The 23,880-nt window shown below is 40.4% G+C and overlaps 1 protein-coding gene across 1 annotated transcript in view; it reads right to left on the bottom strand.

Moving 5' to 3' along the window:
• Positions 1–17,819, bottom strand: part of LOC103127294 (titin-like) — a 132,298-nt gene extending 114,479 nt beyond the window's left edge. The window contains exons 1-9 of the mRNA XM_060202352.1: positions 17,789–17,819; positions 17,431–17,682; positions 16,264–16,521; positions 14,266–14,550; positions 12,080–12,367; positions 6,024–6,134; positions 4,871–4,898; positions 3,924–4,006; positions 1,338–1,406 (exon numbers count right to left, since the gene is read on the bottom strand). Of these exons, the coding sequence (XP_060058335.1) occupies positions 1,338–1,406; positions 3,924–4,006; positions 4,871–4,898; positions 6,024–6,134; positions 12,080–12,367; positions 14,266–14,550; positions 16,264–16,521; positions 17,431–17,682; positions 17,789–17,819 (1,405 nt within the window). The remainder of the gene's footprint in view (positions 1–1,337; positions 1,407–3,923; positions 4,007–4,870; positions 4,899–6,023; positions 6,135–12,079; positions 12,368–14,265; positions 14,551–16,263; positions 16,522–17,430; positions 17,683–17,788) is intronic.
• Positions 17,820–23,880: the final 6,061 nt, after the last annotated feature.

The following is a 23,880-nucleotide window of genomic DNA, read 5'->3' as shown; positions in this document are numbered from 1 at the left end:
GACAAATTCATTATAATGTCAGTAAGACACTGAATCCTATACATATTGTCTGATAAGGAATTGATATCCAAGGTCTATAAGTAATTACATACATACACACATGCACTAATGCATGCACACACTAAACAAAGTGTTTAAATGGCTGAGTATTTTCCCAAAGATAACATCAAATGATCAACTTACATATGCTAGAATGGTTTTCACTAAAAAGATAAATGCTAACAAGTGCTGGTGAGGACAAAATTGCTGATGGAGAAAAGTGAATCTTGTACAATAATGGTGAGAATATGAATGGGCATATCTGCTATAGAAAACAGAATAGAGTCCTTTATAAAGGAAAAGCATCCTTAAAACTACCATGTGATCTAGAAAACACACATCTCAGTATTTGTCCAAAGGAACTTCAATTAGTTATTTGAAGAGATAATTGCACCCCTATGTTCATTTCAGCACTACTCACAATAGTCATGACATGGAAACAATTTTAGTGTCTATCACTGGATAAACAGATAAATAACATGTGATAGAGAATAGACTATTAGCCTCAAAAATGAAGAAAATCCTTCAATTTGTTACATGAATGGACCTGGAAAACATTATGCTGAGCCAGATACAGAAACACACAACCTAAATCCTCTCACTTACATGTAGGATATAAAATATTGAAATATATAACAGCAGACATAGGGATGTTCTTACCACAAAGTAGGTGCCTTTCAAAAATATTTTAATGTTTTATTTATTTATGTATTGGATGGAAATAAAATCAAGAGCAAAGACAGAGGTGAGGAGAGAGAGTGCTGCTGGTGGGAACTGAGGACTTGAACTGTCCTTGTACATTGTAACATGTGCTTTACCAGGTGGTCCACCACTTGCTCCAAAGTATGTGCTTTTTAAAACAGTAATTAATTACTTAAGGGTCACCTTCTGCTGGGGAAATAGCACAGTCTGTATGGCACCAACATGTAAGTCTCAGGCCTTAGATACTGCAGGTCCAATCCCAGACATCACCATAGGTCAGACCTAAGGAGTTCTTTCGCCTTTTACTCACTCTTTCTCATAGTTAACAAACAAATAAATAAACCTTTAAATGTTCCTTTATACACCTTCATAATGACATTATCTGTAAGAAGGATGACCAGCTTTTGTTCTAATCAACAATGATTTAGTATGAGTCTGTGCCCTCTCTTTAAGATCTAAGGATGACACTATAGGGCTTTTTGCTATCTTGTTCACTGATTGGCTTTTCATATTTAGGACAACATTTAGCTATAGAAGGTATTTATTAAATGCATATGAAATACAGTTTGCAGCCAGAATATTACCCAGTGCCTTACCTTCTCTTTCATCTCTCAGTTGAACAATTTGGACCTCAGAATATGCCAGGTCTTCCCCATTGGGGTTCACTGAAAATAAAAGACAATTCTTAGATTGAACAAGTCAGTGGCCCATGTTAAAATTCTTCTGCCTCCACATCTTGTTCACTTTTTACATACAAAATGAAATAATTTTTGCAGTGATTGGGACCTTGTGCATGCATAATTCCCCTGAAACCTAGTTTACTTTTCTCTTTCTTTTTATGAGAGAGAGAGAGGTAGAGATGGAGGTAGAGGGAGAGGGAGAGAGAGAGAGAGAGAGATAAGGGGAGAAGGGGAAAAGAGAGAGGGGAAAGAAGAGAGAGGAGAGGAGAGAAAGAGAGAGAGAGAGGAGAGGAGAGGAGAGGAGAGGAGAGGAGAGGAGAGAGAGAGAGAGAGAGAGAGAGAGAGAGAGAGAGAGTGTTTAGGGGGTGAGAGAAGGGGAGGAAAAGAAAAATACCATAATACCACTCCACCATCTGTGGATCTTTCCCTGGTATCATCCATGGTCCTCCCATGTGGTGCTAGAGCTTAGACATGGGGCCTCATCCAGGGTAAGGCAAATAATCTACTGGACGAGCTGTCTGACTCAAACATACATAAATCAAACTTTATAGGGGATGGTTGGGTTTGAGATCCTTTAGGGAGAATAAGTTTGCTGGTTTCAAAGCAAAGAAAGCCAGGAACATTTTTTGTACCCCCCACTCTATGCCTTCTTTCCCTTTCAATAAAAAATACTATGAAAATTGGATACGAAGAGGTGATTCAGATATATCACTGGTGATTGAGGTACATTTCCAGCATCACATAAAAGAGCGAAATTTCTGAGAAACAAGGCTCAGTTTTATTCCTACTTTAATGATAATCTCATGAGATTAATAAAAAGTATGTATGTATGCCTAGAAATATAAAAATGGGAGATTGGGCAAAAACTGTAAAAAATCTCAAACCTATAGTAATAAAGTAGGGCTGATAATTCCACAGAAGGAAGTAAATGAAAATATACAGAAAAGACTCAGCAAGTTCTAATTAGAAGTAGGTTTATGGTAAGACTTGTGTTCAGTCATTCTAGACGTCAATGAGAAGTTATAAGCCATCAGCTGAGGTCACATTTACTTAGGTGGGTTTCTGGAAATATGAAAGAGGATCTAGAGAAAAAACAGTGTCTTATTGACATTAAATATAAACTTTCACCATCAGCTAAAAGCTATGTGTTAGAAGTGATACTGCTCATCCTTCCTCTTTTTTTTTTTTTTAAAGTTTAACATAAGTACAGAAGCACAAATACTTTGTACAAATTTTGATGAATTTTCCCAAAGTAAGCATTTACCTAACTCAAGAAGTGAAATTTTATCAGCACAACAGAAGTCTTCCTTAATACTAGTCCACAATCATTACTGCCCTCAGCACTAATCATTTTCCTGTCACTGCTAATTAGTCCTGCCTATCTTGTAATTTGACACTGAGAATCTGAATATATATACTTTTCTATTTAGTTTCTCTTATCAGCAAAGTGCTTATGAGATATAAAATATGTTCATAAGATTCACCCATGTTGTTTGCAGTTGTGTGAATATTTTCATTGGTATATTCTACTTTACAAATGTACTGCAGTTTTTAAAAACCTATACTGTTGACAGCAGACATTTGGGTTGTTTCCATTTTGGAAAGGTTTGTTTATGCAGTACTGAGGTCTCATGCATGCATAATAACACTGCTCAACAACCTTCCCCCTGACAAACTCACTCACTCTTTCATTTTAACATAAGAGAAGAGGGAGGAAGAGAAATACAGACATGGAGAGACACCAGAGCACTGCTCCTCCATCCATGGAGCTCCCCAATGTCATTGGTGGTACTTACATGTGCTATGTAGAATCAAATCTAGGGCTTCTTGGAAGGTAAAGCACCTCCCTACCAGGTAAACTAAATACTAACCCTCATTATATGAGTTTTTCAAATGTGCTGCAGTGAGCATTCCTGAGCCTCTCTTTTGTTATACATTTATGTAGAATCTCCTGGGTGCCTATTAAGGTATACACCCAAGGGTCAAAATGCTGTGTCATAGAGAATACAAATAAATGTTTGGATTTAGAATATGCTAACAGCATGGGGGCAGGTGGTGGAGCACCCAGTTGAGGACACATATGCACATATTACCATGCATAAGGACTGGGGTTCAAGCTCACTTTTATTTGAAGGGGGAAAACTTTACAAGTGGTGAAGCAGGTCTTCAAGTGTCTCACTCTCCCCTTTTCTATCTCCTTTAATTTCTCTATCCTTTTTAAAAAATATATATAATAGAAATATTGACAAGACTATAGGAGAAGAGGGGTACAATCCCACAAAACTTTGACCAGCAGAACTCTGTATCCCATCCCCTGATAGCTTTCTTATTCTTTATTCCTCTGGAAGTATGGGCCCAGGATCATTATGGGGTGCAGAAGGTGTAAGTCTGCCTTCTGCAATTGCTTCCCTGCTGAACATGGCTGTTGGTAGGTCCATACAAATTCCCAGCCTGTCTCTTTCTCTAATGGGCCAGGAACATTTTCAAGTAGAATAGCCTCACCATTGCCATATAACAACTTCAGTCCTACTGGGTCAAGACACACATGATGAGGGGGTTCTTCATAGACTGGTGAGGGGGGGATCCTGCAAAACATAGGAGCACATTATCATTCCTGAGACATTATGTATAAATAAGATTGGGATTATCGTAATGAAAGGGGAATGAGTTTCAGCAGATAATAGAGGACTGGGGACAAGGAGCCTTGAATGATTTCACTGGTACCTCAATGGGCTATTTGGAGTCAAATTGTTCTTTTGGTGCTGTGGATCTGATATGAGCAGCCTAAATAGGAACAAGGTTAGAGATGCCCTGAAAGCATCATAATAACCATCTCATGGATAGAATGGTCACTCTCCACTGGTTATAAAAGAGGCCTGCCTTGTCATCAGAGAGTAGTGACTCAGAGTCTTCACATATTGCTATGTGGAGAGCTCAAGAAGAAATCAAGTTTAATAACCATTCCAAGTCACTCACTATAATTTAACAGGGAGATGCTGCTATGCACAGAGAAAAAGAGGACTCTGTATTTCAAACCATGTTGAAAGGTACACACTCTGATGGGTATATATGAAGAAAGACACTGGGAATGAACTCCCTGGAAAATCTAGAACAGGTAGTCTCTTCATGCAAGTGTTACAACAGTTACAGTAACAAATTCTCTCACTATAGAACTATCTGCACCAGAAATATTGTGTCCACCTAGAAATCTATAACTTTTATCATCATTCATTTAGATTAGTGAATGCATTTCAAAAAAGAAAAATCTGAGTTCCTGAGAAAACAACAAACTATCAGAATTCTAGACAGCTGTAGTTTTGACCATTTTAAGGAATGGGAAACTGGGAATATTTAGTCCTGGGGATATAGATAAATAACTCTACCAAGTATTGCAGCCCCATAGATCTGCAGTCTTTTTCTTGTGAAAGCAGAAGTCTGAGAGGCCTTACCTGCTTATTTCCCCCAGAAAACCATTTCCTGAAAAATAAAGCAAAGGCACAGATATAAGCAGATGGAACTTTGTATTAAGACTATTCACACACATTCCTGGCTAGATAAACATGCAACTATTTGAGACAAGGTTAAGACTCAAGGCTATGCTGACACAGTTTAAGAAATATAAAATCAGACCAGCAGATAAGTTCATTTGGACCCCATCTTGAGCTTGACCCTCACCACATTAAAGGAAGCTTTTGGTGTAGTGGTGTATTTGTCTCTCTAGAAGTCTCTGTCCCTATTCTGTACAAAAAACTTTGATACACTTGACACTAGCCTGAGTGGGCTGAAGTTAGAAGACCGAAAATCAGAAAGCAGTGGCAGACAGCCTCTCCCCTGTTCCAGAGAAGGGCTGTCTGCTCTGAGGAGAACCCTCAGCTGAGGGTTCAGATTTTACCTGGGCAAGTCCCTGAGGAGAAGGCAGAGATGAACAGCTTCCATTCTCTGCCATTTCTTTTTTTTTTTTAATTTTTTAAAATATTTATTTATTCCCTTTTGTTGCCTTTGTTGTTTTATTGTTGTAGTTATTATTGTTGTTGTCGTTGTTGGATAGGACAGAGAGAAATGGAGAGAGGAGGGGAAGACAGAGAGGGGGAGAGAAAGATAGACACCTGCAGACCTGCTTCACCGCCTGTGAAGCGACTCCCTTGCAGGTGGGGAGCCGGGGTTCGAACCGGGATCCTTATGTCGATTCTTGTGCTTTGCGCCACCTGCGCTTAACCCGCTGCGCTACAGCCGGACTCCCTCTCTGCCATTTCTTAATAGAACTCTTCTGTGTATTTATACTGTCCACTTATGAGGGATTTTTAAATAGGTTGACTTAACTTCTGACATAGTCTCCATGAATTAAAGGAAACTGTTTAAAGTTTTTGAAACGTCATGTTAAAGTGTTTACTTCCTTCTTACCTTCCATCTGAAGCTTAATAAACCAGACTAGGTATAAAAAGTTCTCACCCACCACCCAGCATATCTACTAAGGAAGCCTCCTTTGAACAGGGGTACATGTGATTGGTGGAGGATAGGGTGGAGGATGGGGACAGTTTCAGGAAACTTGAAGTCTCTGAAGTAGGGACAGAATCCAGACTAGCAGTGAGAGAGAACACGAACCTGACTTTCTCTGATGCCAGCAGTAAAACAGCAAAGCTAGGGCTAGGAGAAGGAAAATGAGTAGCCCCAGTGAGGTGCCTGCAGGAATAAAGCCACCTTTCCATGGAGTACCTGAGGTGGAGAAGAAACAGTGTGAGAATTAGAAAAGGGTAGAATGGCCTAATACCCAGGAGTCCTTCCACAGCTTAGTTCTGGGAGTGAGTCCTAGACAGGGACATACTAGGGCTGCTGTGGCACAGGAAGCCTCTTGTCCTGAGTCTGTGCAGAAGCGGGAAGTGGCTCACTGTGAAGTGTAGTAGGTGAGAGTGAAGAAAGTGTCTGGTGGGCTGTGGTTAAGAGGAAGAAAAGTAATCTTCTCCCTCTACCAGTCTATTAACATCATTTCAGAAGTACGAGTTTTTGGGGAAGAGCATGTATATTTTTCTTGTAATCTGGCATTGTGGGAATCCCCCCCCACACACACCCCACACATACTCCAGACACCTGGAAAGATATCCTAGAACAGTCATCTGTCAGCATTTACATTAGAAACAGCAGTTTTCAGATATCACCACTGGCTAGGGAATAACTTTGAACTAGTAGTAACTCTAGGACCTCTCTCCATTATATATTGTATGGCCTGGGGGTAGCACAATAGAAGATCTGGTACATAAGCACAAAGTTTATCCTGGCAGTGCATGTGCCAGACGATGCTCTGGATCTCTCTCAGTCATAATTAAATAAATATTTTAAGTAGAAATACACAAATAAATCTACATTGGGAATACAGCAATGAACTACCAATAGTAAATTGCTGAGCATTTCTGATCTAAGAGACTTTGTTTACTGATTAATTTAATTTAATTTTTTTCTTTTTGACAGGACAGAAAGAAATTGAGAAGGTTTGGGTAGATTGGCAAGAAGAGAGACACCTGCAACACTGTTTCACCCTTCCTGACACTTTCCTCCACAGGTGGGAACTGGGGGCTTAATCTGAGTTCTTGGACAATGTAATATGTGTTCCCTAGAAGGTGAGCCACTGACTCCCAACCACTGCCACCCTGCCCCAACCAATTGGGTTTTTTTTTTATATCATAGGTTAAAATATGCATATACTTATTTCATAGGACAGAGATAAATTGAGAGGAGAAAGGGAGAAGGAAAGAGATACTTGCAGTAGCATTGCTTCACCACTATGGAAACTTCCCTCCTGCAGATAGGGACTAAAAGTTTGAACCCAAGTCCTTGTGCATTGTAATTGATGTGCTCAACCCGGTGTGCCACAGCCCAGTCCCCAATCAATTTTAATTTTATAGTTTTGACTTATTTATAAAGAATGAGGGCTGTGTGGTGGCACAAGCAGTTGAGCTCACACATTGTCATGCACAAAGATCCAGGTTTAAGCCCCTGGTTCCCATCTGTAAGGGGGAAGCTTCACAAGTGAGAAGCAGTGCAACAGATCTCTCTCTCTCTCTTACCCTCTCCCTCTCAATTGCACTGTCACTATCCAGAGAAAGAGAGAGAGGGGGAAGGAGAGAGGAGAGGGAAAGGAGAGAGAGAGAGAGAGAGAGGACCAAAGCATCACTCTGGCATATACGATGATAGAACCATGTTTGCAAATTCTGCACTGTATCCACTGAGCCACCTCAGCTAATTCATCAATTTATTCAGTAGCATATATTGAGTCCTGTCTTGTACTGGCCCTGACCTAAATCTGGAGAATGGAGTCATGAATAAGACGGTTAAGTCCCTTCTTTAATGGGACTAGAAAGGAGAGGTAGACAATAGACTATAAATAAGTAAACATATAAAATTCCCAGTGGTGATCAGAACAAAGAAGTGAAAGCAAGATAGAGGAACAAAGATTGTGGTGAAAGTGGAGTGAGAAGGCCTTTTGATATACGCTGTTGGTCCCCAGATAAACCAAATTCACAGAATTTGAGTGTCACAGAATTACACAGAACATTCCGGTATCAGAATGCCAGCAGTAATAATGACGATTTCCTTTTATGTTCTGCTTCGAAGATTCCTGGCAGAGTAGCTATTCAATATACATGACCACTGCATACTGGTGGCAATGCCACCTCTTTCCCTTCCTTTCCTGACAAGAGCAGCAACCCTGTGTTTGGTCTAAGAGTGGTTCTTCCCACAAATATTGTTTAGTTGCCAGTGAGGTATCTGCACCACTGCAAGTAACCCTGAGGAGTTGAGATCTGGGGAAAATAGAGCTGTTAGTTTATGTAATGATTTTTGTTCACTTCCTTCTTGTACAGGCAGTATTCTTGTGCAAATCACAGTCAGCCACATCCATCATACTATTATTCCATATTTAATTATTTAATTATCAGAAGCAAAATTGCTCTCTTTTTGATTCCAGAAAGAATGGTTACTTAGGGAGAATAACTGAAGTGTGTTGTAGCTCAAGATTCAAATCAGGAGCCAGGTGGTGGTCTGCCCAGGAGAGCATACACATTACCAGATGAGAGAGTTTGAACCTCAGGCCACCATGTGTGAGTTCCTACAGGGAAGGGGAAAAGATTCACAGGTGCAAGCTATGTTTCAGTGTCTCTTCTTTCTCTTTGCCTCTCTCTCTCCTTCTTTCTGTTTCTTACCTTCTATATAAAGGAAAATAAATAAATAAAGGCTTGCAAAATAGCTCATGTAGACCTAAATTTGAGTCCCCACTGCATTGAAGGAAGCCTCATATTGTGTTCTCTCTAATTTTTCTTTACTTCTCAGCCTCTATCAACAAAAATAAAAGAGAAAGGAAGGAAGGAAGGAAGGAAGAAAGGAAGGAAGGAAGAAAGGAAGGAAGGAAGGAAGGAAGGAAGGAAGGAAGGAAGGAAGGTGGAAGAAAAAACAAAAAAGAGGGAGGCTGGCAGTGGCATGCCAAAAAATAGTGGCTGCTGGGAGCTATGGATTCATTGTTTAGGCACTGAACTCCAGAGATAACCATGGTGACAATAAAAAGAAAAAAATAATTCCAAAAATAATTTAAAAAAAGAAAAGGTTGTTGTGAGTGTATAGATTTATGCAAGTAGCTAGTCCTAACAATAATACTAGTGGGTGAAAAATAAAAGACACAAAACTGTTTCTTACATGTCAACAAATAGCACAACTTAGAAGAAATAGAGAAACTTTTATATTGAAATCTGTACCATATGAAACATTGTGCTTCTCTGAGTAAGTCTAGTCTTAACCCTTTATCTTCCATTGGCCCTTCAAATTTATTACCCAGCCCATATCCCCTCTTGCCCTTATGATAGCCACTATTTGGTTCTTATAATATAAGCATTTGTTTTGTTTAAATTTATTATTATTATTATTCATCTTCCATATATGAATGACTTCATATATGGTTTGCCTTTCATAGTGTGCCAATTTGGATTTCAGTGCTCTCAAAGGTCCCTTAGAGGGTGCCCTTGGACAGCTTTTAGCTCTGTTAGCTTTTCATTACACTCAGTTGATTCCTGAAATACCATTAAAATGACACCTGGTTTCATATGGTGTGCCTGCTTTAGTCATACACGCAACCCAGGTTGGAACTTGGCCTTCATTATACCAGAGGAAGCCTTAGTGTTGTGACATCTTTTGCTCTGTCTCTTGCTTCTGTCTCTTTCTATTTGAAAAAGTCAGCTAGTGGCAGTGAAGCCAAGCTGAAGATTGTGAAAATAAAAAAGGCAACATAAGACTGCAAAATTGCTCACTAGGATAGTGCACTGCTGTACCATGCACTTGATCCAGGTCCAAGCTCCAGCCCCCACTATAATGGAAGGAAGCTCTAATGCTGGGTTTCCTTTACATCTCTTTGCCTTTCTGTCTCTATCTCCTTATTGCAATTTGAAACTTGTCAGCTGGAGTGTAAAATCACAGTAATTGTGTGTGTGTGTGTGTGTGTGTGTATACACACACACACACACACACACACACACACACATCATTTTCTACCTTTCCTGCTGGGCATAAGGCCCAAGGCTTACTAAGGAATTTCCAGGATGAGCTGAGACCCACCCATAGCAGTGACATTCATTAGTGAGAATCCATCACCTGACTTGGGAGGGCCTCCCTGACTTGGGAGGGCCTCAGGACCAGCCTCCAGGGAGTTGAAAAAGAAAATGCACAGCAGCTAGGCCATTAGCATAGCAGACACAGGCCAGAGCTCCAGCAAAACTGTCAGGTTCCTGGCTCTGATGCTAGGGTTGACTACTCATAGAAACAGCACTTGTCTCTGTTTATTCCACCTGGTTAATAGCAGGTGCTTTCCTATGATATTTTGCAGCAAGGCTCAAATCTGAGCTGCTAGGTATAAGTTCTGTGTCACCATGTAAAAGCCATTTGTTTAACATATTTATTGAATGTCTAGTATGAAGTGAGCCTGGCACATATGATACAATATGATACATATGATACAATAGCAGTCAAAGCTCTACTGTCATGAAGCTAATAGGAGAAGACTGAGAGGAAATAGAACATGAAGCTAGTGGAAACTTTTTAAAGGAAGAATTCAGGAGGACCTGGAGAGGGCATGTTAGGGGCAGAGGGCTACTGGTGCAGACTGGGGAAGATCTCATAGGAAAAAAAAAGTGAAGCTCTGGGGTTGGTAAGGGGATCAGACTGAGGGTAGGGGAAATCACAATTCACAGGCCTTAAGATAGGAGTAGGGCTGGTAGGTTAGAGGGTGACTAGTGTAGAGATGGTGAGGGAAGAGTGGCAGAACAGGAGGTCAGCCTGGAAGGAGGGCCTAGGGAACAGCTGAGAGGATGTTTTTTCTCACTGTGAAGGTGATGATAAGCCGGGGGTGGCGGGGGGAGCACTGAGCAGAAGGCTAGTTTGATCTGACTTAATAGAGAGTTCCTTCTGAGACAATACTGACTATGGAAAGTAACAGGTGAAACAGAATGCTAGTTAAGATGCTAATGCTACAGGACTAGCAAGAGATCTCACTTGGATATTGTGCTGCCTTGCCATGGGCACTACCCATGTTCCAGTCCACCCCTACTGCATTAAAGGAAGCTTTGGTGTTATTCTCTCTCTCTCCCTCCTTCTCTCTATCTATCATCTATCTATCTATCTATCTATCTATCTATCTATCTATCTATCTATCTCTATCTATCTATATCTCTATCTCTCTCCCTGCATTTCATCTCTGAAAACGTCAGTCATCCCAGAGTTTTAAAGCTATGGACATCAGAAACCAATACAAAGTGGGTGGTGGTGGTAGTAGAAGGGTCATTTGTCAATTCTGGTGATGGTAGGTTCAGTAAAATAAAATCGGAAAATTGTCATTTCAGTTTTCTGAAAATTGACCTTCAACATGAAAGTCATTAGCAATCTTAAGACACACCATCAGATGATAAGAAAAAAACATAAGAAAAAAAACAAGAGAATTAAAGAGAGTGAACAGAGTTATCTTTTCCCTTTATTCTTCTCTCATTTTATCTTTCTTTGCTTTTTTTCCTTTCCATCTAAGGTGAGCACTGTTCAGAATGTTTATAGTGGTGGCTGGGATCAAACTTGGGACCTCTAGTGCCTTGGGCAAGGAAATCTATTACAGTAACTGTTGTACTTTTTTTCCCAGACTGAAATAACTCTTTTGGTGAGTCTAGCTTTCCAGTAGCCCCTCAATAAAAGCCAATCTTCTTAGATTGTCAGATGTTGGCACTAAACCTGAGGTAGAAGAGAAATGAAGTCCAGTAGAGACCATTTCTTTAGTGATCAGAGAACTGGCCAGGGATCTTTCTGGCCTAGTGTGTCTTCAGATGATTTACTGAAGGGAAACTACAGGTGACACCTAGAATGACTGAGCTATACCCTACCCTAAAATATTGCCCACCATCCAAGACTTCATACCATGGATCAGAGCACAGGTGCACAGGATTGCCTCCAAGAGGGAAATGGCCCTGGTCAACACTACCTACTTCACAAAACTTTAATCATTAACACCCAGACTGAAAAAATACCCAGTGCAATGGAACATGGTGAAATAGAAATGAAACCAGAGAGAATCACAAAAATAATATTACCTATTTCCACCCCCAATTTACCAATAAATGAAATAGGAAGAAAATAAAACTCACCCCTCACAGTGATGTTCAGGACCTTGCTCTGGATTGGGCCCTGGCCATTGTCTGTTGTGCAGTAGTAACCTCCAGTGTGACTCTCCCCTACAATGGGGATCTCCAGCTCTGCCCTCTGGGAGCGCTCACTCTTCCTCCCCAGAATCTGGTGGATGCCTGCTCTGTGCCAGGAGAAGGTGGTGCACCCTGTGCCTTCCACCACTGAGCAGACAAGAACCAGTGGCTGCCCTTCCAACGCCTGACCCCCTGGGGGCTGGATCTGCAGAACCACGCCAGATACCGGGACCCCTGTGTGAATATGAGGTGGCACATGAGGCCAGTGGGGAGGATGGAGCTGGCTAGTGGGACAGTACCCTTTTTTATGAGACTGTAAGATATACTTCCTGAGCTAGTGAGCACTGCAATCATCAATAATAGATTTTGTAGACTCCCTAGCTTCTATCCACCCTAAAGTCCTTACTCTCATCTGCTCTATTCACACTTTATGGGTTTTGTTCATTAATTTTTTTTCTGCTTTATACTTGGTGCATTCCAGGCACAAAGTTTCAAATTCATCCTATACCCCCTGGGCAAACAACCTCACCAGTGTGTCCTAAAACTTCACCCCTTCAGAGGCCTACCCAACTAGGAAAAGTGAAAAACAGGCTTGGGGTATGGATTGATCAGCCAATGCCTGTATCCAATGGAGAAGCAATTACATAAGCCAGACCTTCCACCTTCTACACCCCACAAACAATTTTGGTCCATACATCCAGAGGGGTAAATTTTCAGGGAAGATGACTAGAGGGCTCTGAACTCCAATTCCATCAGGACCCAGAGAGAAGAAGAAGGAGGAAGAGGAGGAGGAGGAGGAGGGGGAGAAGGAGAAGAATGAGGGAAAAAAAGGAGAAGGAGGAGGAGGAGGGGGAGGAGGAGAAGAAAAAAGAAACTCAGAAAAAGTAGGTGTGACTTAGGAAGAGAAGGCAGGGCCATAGAAAAAGGAATGGATAATGGAGACTATATATATATTCAAAGCATATCTGTGACCTTAGGAGGTCTAATGCAGTTTCCAGTGGAGGAAACGGAGACACAAACCTGTGGTAAATAATGGATTTTTAAATCTAGGACATATAATGCATATAATGAGCTTTCCATCATGATAAATAGATCCAAGGAGAGCAAAAGCATACGTATCTCTGGAGAAGCCTTGGGATTTGTCTGATGTCTCAGTTAGTGATCTGAACTATTTTCAGGAATAAATAACAGCAATAAAGGTCACCAAGGCACTGGGTTGCACCACACCTGCTGTGCTTATACCTAAGACAGGTGTAATTTACTATATTTTTACTGCATATATGGATGTGTCCTCTTCTACTTCACATGTCAAAGACACATCATTTGCTGATCTTGATTAAGAAGTGGTGCCTATCTCTGTATTATTTGGCTCAGAAGTGGGCATTTTAGAATCTGACTACTCATGAGTATCATGTCTTTTTTTCTTTTCTGTTTTTAAATATTATTTTATTTTGATTTTTTGTTGCCACCAGGTTTATCAATGGGAATCAGTGCATGAATGATGAATCTATCACTCCAGGTGGTCATTTTTCTTTTTTTGGAGGCCCTTTTTATTTGATAGGACAGAAATAAATTGAGTGAAGAGAGGAAGATAGAGGGGGAGAGAGAGAGTGACACCTGCAGCACTGCTTTACTACTAATAAAGCTTCCTTTCTGCAGGTAGGGACCAAGGACTTGAACCCAGGTCCTTGTGAGTGGTGACATGTTCACTCAATCATGTGTGCCACCACCCAACCACTCTTCAAAATGTATTCATTTAATAAGAGAAAAAAAGAGAGAAAATAGAACTAGAGCATCACTCTGGCACATGCTATTCCAGGGATAAAACTCAAGGCCTCATGCTTGAGAGTCCAAACTCTAACCACTGTGACACATAATGGGTTCTTAGCATGTCTTCTTATGTTTATTCAACCTAACTCCATGAGTTAATTCTAAAATTTAGAGATGATAGGGATTTAGAGGTAAATGAGTTTTTAGGGGTAGAGGAATAGAATAGTTTGCCATCAGTATAGCATCCCACATCTCCATCTAATCTTGCTTCTGTCAGAATGTCAAATCTATCAGTGTTGGAGCAGAAGGAACAGAGGAAGAGTCCCCCAGTCCGCATGTACACCTGCATCCCCAGAACTCACTCTGTACATGCATCTGCAGTGGGAGGCTGTGCTTGCGGACACTTCCGGTCTCCATTGCTGCAATGCACCAGTACACCCCAGAATCTTCTCTCCAGATGCCTGTGATCTGAAACTCTGGGGACCTGCTCCAATTTGATAGGATGACCCTATCATCTCTGAAGAAGATAAAGTGAAGTGGAGTCCCTTGGCGCTCCCGAGGAAGCTGTGTTTCACAGCTCAGTGTCACAGAACTCCCCTCCATAGGCTGGGGGTTTGTGGCTTTCAACTGTGGTCGTGGAAAAAGCTCTAGAGAGAAGAAGTCAAAACTGAGGGTATGGTTGATCACCTGTTAACCTCCATGTCCAGTGGAGAAGCAATTATCTATGTATCCCCAAAATAATTTTGTCCCATACTTCCAGCAGGGGAGAAATGATAGGGGGAGATGGAAAGATAGGGGAAGATGCCTCTGAACTCTAATTCCATCAGGACCAGAGAAAGAAGAGGAAAAAGGGAGAGACATGTGGAAGTAGTAATAGGTGTAGATGTGGCTTAGAAAGGAAGAGAAAGCAGGACCATATAACAAATGGGCAGATATAGAAATAATAGTCACAGAAATAATAGTCAACCCATATCTGTGACCTTGAGAGAGCCACTGTAGCTTCCCCTGGAAGGGAATGGGGATACAGAACTCTGGTGGTGGGAACAGTGTGGAATTGTACCCCTGTTATCTTATAATTTTGTAAATCAACATTAAGTCACTAATAAAATGAGGGGGGGTGAGAAGAGGCCAAGCAGTTTCTCAGCATAAGGGCTTTTGGAATTCTCAGAGAGACAGGCTCAGATGCTTAGTCTGAGGAAACCTGAGACACACAACAGATGTGTCCTCATCCCTCTGTCAGGTTTATTCCTCAGGTTCTCTACTTTCCCTACACACTAGAAGGGATTAATTCCTCATTTACCCAGAACTTTAATATCAATATCTATCAAAGAGTCTCCATTTACATATGCAGTCCCCTGCTCATAGCGGCATTATTCACCATAGCTAAGGAATACAAGCACCCTAAAAGTCCATTGGTGGACAACTGAATAAAGAAGCTATAGGAGCTGGAAAACAGCAGAATAGTTCTGCAAAAGACATTCATGTATGGGGTTTTAAGCTCATACGTTCAATCCTTAGCACCACTATCAGCCAAAGCTGAGCAGTGCTCTGGTCTCTCTGTCTCTCTATCTCTCTCTCCATCTCTCTTGTTAAAAATAATAAATTAAATATTTTAAAAGAAGCTATGGGACATAAATTCAATGAAATTCTACTCTACATGTTTAAAAAATTATATTTTATACTTTTGGACAAAATGAATGGAACTTGAGGTAAATTTACTTATCAAGGTAAATAGAAGGTAGAAAAGAAACTACCAGATAGATAGTTTATTTCACTCATTTGTGGAATAGAGACAATGGAACACACGAACTTGTCAAAAAAAGGAAAGAGGAGCCAAATTATCTCTCTAAGACTATGAGGCAAGTCTAGAGATTAGAGCCATAGTGAAGAATATAGAACTTTAACTGTAGGTGTGGTGTGGACATATATTATATAACTTTTAATCCAACCAATAAAGTATTATTTTGTTGTTTTTGTTTCCACCAAGGATGATGATTGGTACCTTCACAATGAATCACCTCTCCTGGTGGTCTTTTTTTCCTTTTTTTATTGAGAAATAGAAAATAGAAATTGAGAGGGAACAGGGAGGGGGAATATAGATGGAGAGAGAAACAGAGACACCTGCATCACTGCTTCACTACTTTGATGCTTCACCTTTGCAGTTGAGGGCTATGGGCTTGAACCTGGGTCCTTGCACATGGTGATGTGTGAGTTCTTCCAAATGGACCACCACACAGGTTCTTACAAACCATAATTAAATAACTAATAAAATTTAAATAAAAACAAAGGTTCCCAATTTAACTTGCCCAATTACCTTACTCTCATATCACTAAGAAAATCTATATGAATAAAGTGCTTACCTTTAATGTGAATGACGTTTTTATTTGATCTATATTTTAATGTTTTATCCAGTGTCCCTATGCATTGGTAAGAACCACTGTGATTCAGACTTGCTTGTGGTATCACAAGGTCCAAACTCTTGTTAGAACTAAAAATTACTTTCTTATTCCAGATGTACTGCACAGCAGTCAGCTTCTCCTTTCCCCTCCTCTTCTGGCATCTCAGAGACATCATGTCACCTTCAAACACAGCCTGTGGGGCCTGAAGGATGAAGAGGCCTGGAGACATACAGAGAGAAGAGGGGTCATAAGGATACTCCTCTTTATAAAGCTTTCTTTTGTTCTCTTCCTTTTAATTCCACAGGATTTTGTCTCAGGACATACACTCACTCATTTTCTACCAAATCAGGGTTATTTGATTCAGATAATTCTTAAATGAATCCTAAACACAACTATTTAATGATTCAATAATAGATTTTTAAATACAAGGGTTCTAAAAGTGGAGAGGAGCAGCTGAAAGGAGATGAAGTCATAATCCTAGAATACCACCTCCCCAGAGTTCTGCCCCATTAGGAAAAGATAGAAACAGGCTGGGGGTATGGATCAACCTGTCAGTGCTCATGTCCAGTGGAGAGAAATTACAGAAGCCAGACTTCCCACCTTCTGTACCCCATAATGATCCTGGGTCCATGTTCCCAAAGGGATAAAGAACAGGAAAGCTTCCAGTTGAGTGAATGGGATATGGAACTCTGGTGATGTGAATTTTGTGGAATTTGACCCCTCTTATACTGTGGTCTTGTCACTCATTATTAAATTAATACAAAATATTTTTAAATAGAAAAGTTTTTACTTTCTCCTCTGTGTTGAGAACACTCATATGTGTGATTTATCCCTTGGGAGGCTGCAAAAGCCTGGAGGGCAGGATCTCAGACAATTTCATTTTGAATCCCACAAATGAATTCATTTCCTCAACTGTCTAAGCATTTTGAGGATGTGCCTTGCTTAATATCAGGGATATAAACCTTAATGTCAATAGCAGTTAGGAGGGGCAGTGAGAAAGAATATGAAGCCAAATGCAATCAATGTCAAAATTAAGAGTGGATGAAGAGCCTCTATTTCTGGAAACCCTAGGGAGCTAAGCGGCTCCAAAATTCACATTTGAAGGCTTAACTAACTTATTTTTCTTACCTGGAGAGAAGTGCAAATTCACATAGTTACTTGGGAGTGATCCTGGAGTCTGACATCTGTACTCTCCAGAGTCATAAACTTTGAGGGTATTTCCTGTGGTTTCTCTCTGTATTTCTTTCCCAAGGTACCAATGGAACCAGATGGTTTTCTCTGCTGCATTGAGGTTAAATTCATTGCAGAGCAGATTCACTTTCTCTCCCTGGAAAACAGTGGTCCATGGAGGGTGTAGGGAGATCACTGACCTAGGGATCACTGAGGAGAAGGAAAATGAGTCTGAGGTGGAGTTGTTTGTCTAAGAGAATACTTGGCCTCTCAGAGTGAAGGCCCACTCTGCTTTGTTAGGCTGGAGGTAGCATACTCGCAATGACTTTATCTTCCTGGTAGACCATGGTCTTTTGTAGGTTCCTCCTGGGCACCTACATATCTATATTCTTCATATTCCAGCTCCTTTTTAAGATGAGCATTTTTGTACTATGTACAAGCAGTGAAGATGGAATATAGAAATCTGGGATCACTTATACTTGAGGTCACTTGTATTTCTTTCATCAAGAAGCAAATAAAGGGAAGGCAAGTAGGATGTTGCCTGCAGTGAGGATAAAATCCAAATAGTCACACAGAGTATGATAACTGAAATACTGGTGTTCTTTACTTTCAAACATGAAAGACATCTTTCTTAGCGGTAAAATGGAGACTCTCATGAAATACGATGCTAGCATTGAAATACTGATGAAAAAGTACTGCTGGGACAGTCAGGGTGAATATAAATTAAACTTAGAGGCATAATTCTGTTGTAATGAGGAGAAAATACTTTTCTCTCTTTCTTTAAAAAATATGAGGGTGGAGTAGGAAGAAAAAGGGTGGGGAGTCCCGCAGTAGTGCAACGGGTTAAGCACAGGTGGAACAAACTTCAAGGACCAGTGTAAGGATCCCAATTTGAGCTCCCAGCTCCCACCTGCAGGGGAATCACTTCACAAGTGGTGAAGCATGTCTGCAGATGTCTGTCTTTCTCTCTTCCTCTCTGTCTTTCCCTCCTCTGTCCTATCCAACGATGATGACATCAATGACAACAATAATAACTACAACAACAATAAAAAACAACAAGGGTAACAAAGGGGAAAATAAAAAAAAAGAAAGAAAAAGCATGTAAGAGAGACAGAGAGATCTGGGCACAGCTCTGGTTTATGCAGTGCCAGGAGTTCCTTATGTATGCAAGGTTTATACTTCACCACCAACCTCCCCCACAAAGACATACAGCAGCATCTCTCTCTCTTTTCTTTTAGAATTTCTTTCTGACTGTTTCCAATATATGCAGACATACAGTTTGGTGAAATGAGAATTTTTTCCAGTATCACAACTCAGAAATGTTTTTCCTGAGAAGGAATTCTCTTTTTAAAATACAAGTATTTTCTATTCTTATGGGAAGATAGAACTTAACTTCGGTGGTAATCTCTCCAATATTCAAAAAATTGCAGTTTTTTATTAAATAAATATTTGTTGAGAGGGAGAGAGAGAGAGAGAGAGAGAGAGAGAGATTATGTGATGTGCAGGGGAACTCAAGACTTCATGCTTATAAGCCACTGCATTTCTATTTCTCCTCTGGACAGTCAAAATAAGGTGGCCTCCCAATTAACCATGATAGCTAGGATGAACTATAGATAACAACAACAACAGCAAAAGTGCTGTCTGTCTCTCTTCTTGAAAACTAATTATAGCTTGATCTCTAAATATACGTGGAGCAAGTGGTATCTGCCTGAATGTGTGAGCTTGTGAACTTTTGTGTTTTTGTTCTCTCATCATATTGCCTATGATACACATCATAGTTTGCTTCCATGCTTACTCAACAGCATGGCTGGTTTCTTTCTCTGTTATCTTAACCTAGAAAATTTCTGGGTTGGAAGTGGTTTCTAAATTATATTTTCCTGACAAGAAACTGTCACCAAGACTCATTCTTATTTGAATCTTTATATTCTGAATTTTGTTGGTTTGAAGTTGTGAGGGCTATTGACTAAAGGACAGCAAAATATGACATAGAAATTATTTTGATCTAAAGGTCCTGAGAATAAGAACCTAAAAGTAAGTTTCCTAAAAGAGCTCAGTTGCCATAAACAATCTCTCCAGGAGCAACTAGAAAATTATCTCATCACCAGAGATTGTCAGTGTACACATAACTGAACAGATGTTGTCACAAAGCCATAACTTCCTTCCATTCTCCTATGAACCATGTATCTTTCCTAAAATTTTATACTTAAAATAGACCTACTGTATAATACCCAAGATCTCCATAATTTATGTCCCTTGACATTATTTGTATATAGCTGTGACACCGGTTGCTTCTATTCTCCCTGGTCTAGGCTTCTGAGAGAGTCAACATATTAAAGACTCAGCCTCTGTACTAAAAAGACTCAGTCTGTGCTTTAAAAAGTTTGAGACATACAATCACTTTTCCCCTCTCATATTAATTAGTGATATATATGAGTACAAATTAATAGAAGTGTACATAAACACTATTTTCACCACCAAAAGACTGTGTCCCATCCCACCCCCTACCCCCTGCCTCAGGAAACTGAATAGCCATCTTCACCCTCACCCCAGGGTTTTCACTTTGATGCTCTACTCCAGATTTAGTCAAATCATGCTTTTAGTTTCCTAACAAAGGGATTTTTCAAAGGTAACCCAATTATCAAATAACATGATTATAGCAATAACTATCCATTGTCTTCTTGAACCCTAAGACAGCAGAAACCTCACATTTCCACTATAGAGCCTTTATTTCCCCCAGTCCTGGAACCATAGGGTGGGGAGCACTTTCCTACATGCTTCTCTCAATTCATACCAAATAATATTGCATCAGCCAATGCTAACCTAATCAACTCAAGTGCCACCTCAGCATGCTTCACTTCAGACTATGTCCAGAGTCTTCAGGTGTGGAATGACAACTGTTCAGCTTTATTACTCTGGTGATACCTTTCCTTACATAGTATTCTCTAATTCCATTCACTTCCTAATAAAGTCCCCAAACCTAGATATAGACCAGGTCCCCTGAGATAGAGCATATGTTCACACGTATCCATAAACTAAGGCACAATATATACCTGAAAGCAAGTACACAATAGTCTGCAGTGAGTCAGTATAAAGTTCCTAATGAAATAGTATCTAATTAGACTTAGGTTCCCTCCTTACCTATTACAGTTCTCTCACTCACTCCAAAGCTAACCTTAGCAAAGCAAGGACTGCAAAAGCTGAATAAGGGCAAGAGACTGGCATACTTTAATGATGACTCTTTAGTCACTATTAGACCACCCCATCAGCTGGGGCCCTAGTTGGAGAGTCCTGAGATTCCCAAACAGACATTGATGGGCCTAGACCTCAAATAAATCCCTCTCTCCATTGTTACAGGTCATCTATATCAGGAACAACAAAAAAGGCCCCTTTGTGGGCCCCCCCATAGAACCTTGCCCTCAACTTGGATCAACAACGCTAGAGAATGTTCCATCCTCCAAAGGGAGGTTGGACAATATACTCTATGCTACACCTGAAGAAGATGGGTCAATATTGGGGCAACTTGGAATGTTACTACTCATGACCACAGAATGTGAGCTTAGATCTACAGGGATAAAGTGGTCACATAGGCTTATAAGCTGAATATGGGCCCGAGACCAAGTCAAATCAGTGGGGTTTACAGTCAACAATATTTATACTCCTTCCCCACATTACGGTACTACTCTCTTCCCTGATCCAGCTTTCTGTCCCTTTTCCAGCCATGATAACACTTTCCCCAGACAATAACTTGGATCCACCTGCATATCAGATTTCAGGCTCAGAGGAAAAAAAAAAAACTAGTATGGCTACAGGCTCTTTGAAATATAACTAAAATATGCCTACTAGCTATCTACAAAATGGAGGACCCCCAACTATACATCTGCACTATTCCAGCCTTTAGGCCCATGATTGGTCAACAATTTGTTTGGCTCTGTATGTTAACTCTCTTTTCAGCCACCAGGTTCCAGACACTAGCATGATGCCGACCAGACTTCCCTGGACAGATAACCCCACCAGTGTGTTCTGTAGCTCTACTTCTCCAAAGCCACATCCTACTAGGGAAAGGGAGAGGCAGGCTTGGAGTATGGATCGACCAGTCAACGCCCATGTTCAATGGGGAAGCAATTACAGAAGACAGATCTTTCACCTTCTGCATCCCACAATAAGCTTGAGTCCATACTCCTAGAGGGATAAAAAAACAGGGAAGCTATCAGTGGAGGGGATGGGATACAGAGATCTGGTGGTGCGAATTGTGTGGAGTTGTACCCCTCTTATTCTATTTATTTTTATTGTCTCCTTTTTTAAAATAAATAAAGAAAAAACAAAAAGAAAGGTAAAAAAATAGACCTGCTAATTTTTTCCAAAACAGAGACCCCCCCCCCCAAATCTTCATCTGCAATATTCTTGCCTTTGGGTTCATGATTAGTCAACAATTTGTTCTGCTTTATATCTTAACTCTTTTTTCAACCACCAGATTCCAGATGCTACCATGATGCCAACTGGACTTCCAGATGACCCCACAAATGTGTCCTAGAGCCCTGCCTCCATAAATCCCTGCCCCACTAGAGAAAGAGAGAGACAGGCTGGGAGTTGGATTGACGGCCAATGCTTATGTTCAGTGGGGAAGCAATTACAGAAGCCACTTACTGCACCTCACAATGATCCTAGGGGTCCACACTCCCAGAGGGATAAAAAATAGGAATGCTTTCAGGGGAGGGGATGGAATATGGAGTTCTAGTTCTGGGAATTGTGTAGAATTCTATCTCTCTTATCTTAGGGCCATGTCCATATTTCCATTTTATAAATAAAAATTATAAAAAGGTATTTTCCTTCCTAAAAGTGCCCTTCTCCTCTCCCTTTTCCCTACTTAGAGTGTATGTAAGTGCCTTCTTGAGTCCCTCTGCCAGTAGCCAATAAAGATTTGTCTTTTCTTTTGGCTACTCTGTCTTTTGTCTTTTTTTTTTTTTTAATATTTATTTTATTTATTTATTCCCTTTTGTTGCCCTTGTTCTTTTATTGTTGTAGTTATTATTGTTGTTGTCATTGTTGGATAGGACAGAGAGAAATGGAGAGAGGGGAAGACAGAGAGGAGGAGAGAAAGATAGACACCTGCAGACCTGCTTCACCGCTTGTGAAGCGACTCCCCTGCAGGTGGGGAGCCGGGGTTTGAACCGGGATCCTTATGCCGGTCCTTGTGCTTTGCGCCACCTGCGCTTAACCCGCTGCGCTACAGCCCGACTCCCCTGTCTTTTGTCATTTTAATCCACCAGTCCTGCTTGAAATTTAAGACTTTAAAGAAGTTTTTCTTCCTGGACAAAGCAAAAGCAGTTCAACCCAAGTTATTCATTGCTGACAAAATTCACTCAAACATCCTTCCTCTTTTAATATAACCTGCTCAAAGATCAGTGCTGTGATAGGACAATCACTGATGTACAGTGAAAATTGATTACAAAATGATATTTCAGATTCCTCCAAAGATGACAGTAATCCATAAGGCTAGTGTGATCTATGTGGGACCACTGCTCTAATAGCTCACATAGCCACTTACAAATGCAGTAGAGGAACATCTTTCAGCAGGGGAAGGGGAGAAATCAAAAGCAGAGGAATGATAAGAGAAACTTTTTTTTTTCTCTTGAACACCTTTAAGCTATTGCCACTTAGTGGGTTTTTAAAAGTGAAGTATTAATTTGTCAAGCTGCATTATGTGGCTTTGGATGGAGTACTAGATAATTGGACTATAGGTAGATGTGGGCAAGGGGGTGAGGAGATGTTTGTTTTTTGTTTTTTCCTTTTAAGATGAAAGGAGCAGCAAGCTGGGCTACTCTTGTGCTTTTAGTTTTCTCTTCTCCCTATACATTCTGCCTAGAACATAGTCATGATGCCTGAAGCCATGGCAGCTACCACAATAAAAAAATCAATATTTGAGGGTAGATAGCATAATGGTTATGCAAAGAGACTATCATGCCTGAGGCTCCAAAGTCTCAGGTTCAATTCCCCCCACACCACTATCAGCCAGAACTGATAAGTGCTTTGGAAAAAAAATCAATATTAGATTTGTGCTTTGTTCTACAAATTGCCTCTGGTAATCTAAATTCTGTGAAGTAGACAAGCAACAAATGATTTCCGTTTGTGTTACTTTATTTTTCACAAATTCTATGATGCATGCCCTCAGTACCTTCGTTTTCATCTAGCATAATTGCAAGTATGTCTCTCAAACTCCTAAAATCAGAGTCAAAATATACAGCAAAAATTCATGTGTCTGTTATTGTTGGAGGAAGGATGCCACACAAGACATTTTCACACAAGAGATGGCTATTATAATATTTAAATAGAAAGAGGTATTTTTGTGGGTCATGCACATGCTTTGCAAGCCTGAGGCCTGGGCTTAATCCCTGATGTCACACATGGTCT

The sequence above is a fragment of the Erinaceus europaeus genome, chromosome 11, assembly GCF_950295315.1.
Source record: "Erinaceus europaeus chromosome 11, mEriEur2.1, whole genome shotgun sequence".
NCBI classification, from domain to species: domain Eukaryota; kingdom Metazoa; phylum Chordata; class Mammalia; order Eulipotyphla; family Erinaceidae; genus Erinaceus; species Erinaceus europaeus.
Note: the sequence above shows the minus strand (reverse complement) of the source record. Positions and strands in the feature narration are given on the sequence as shown.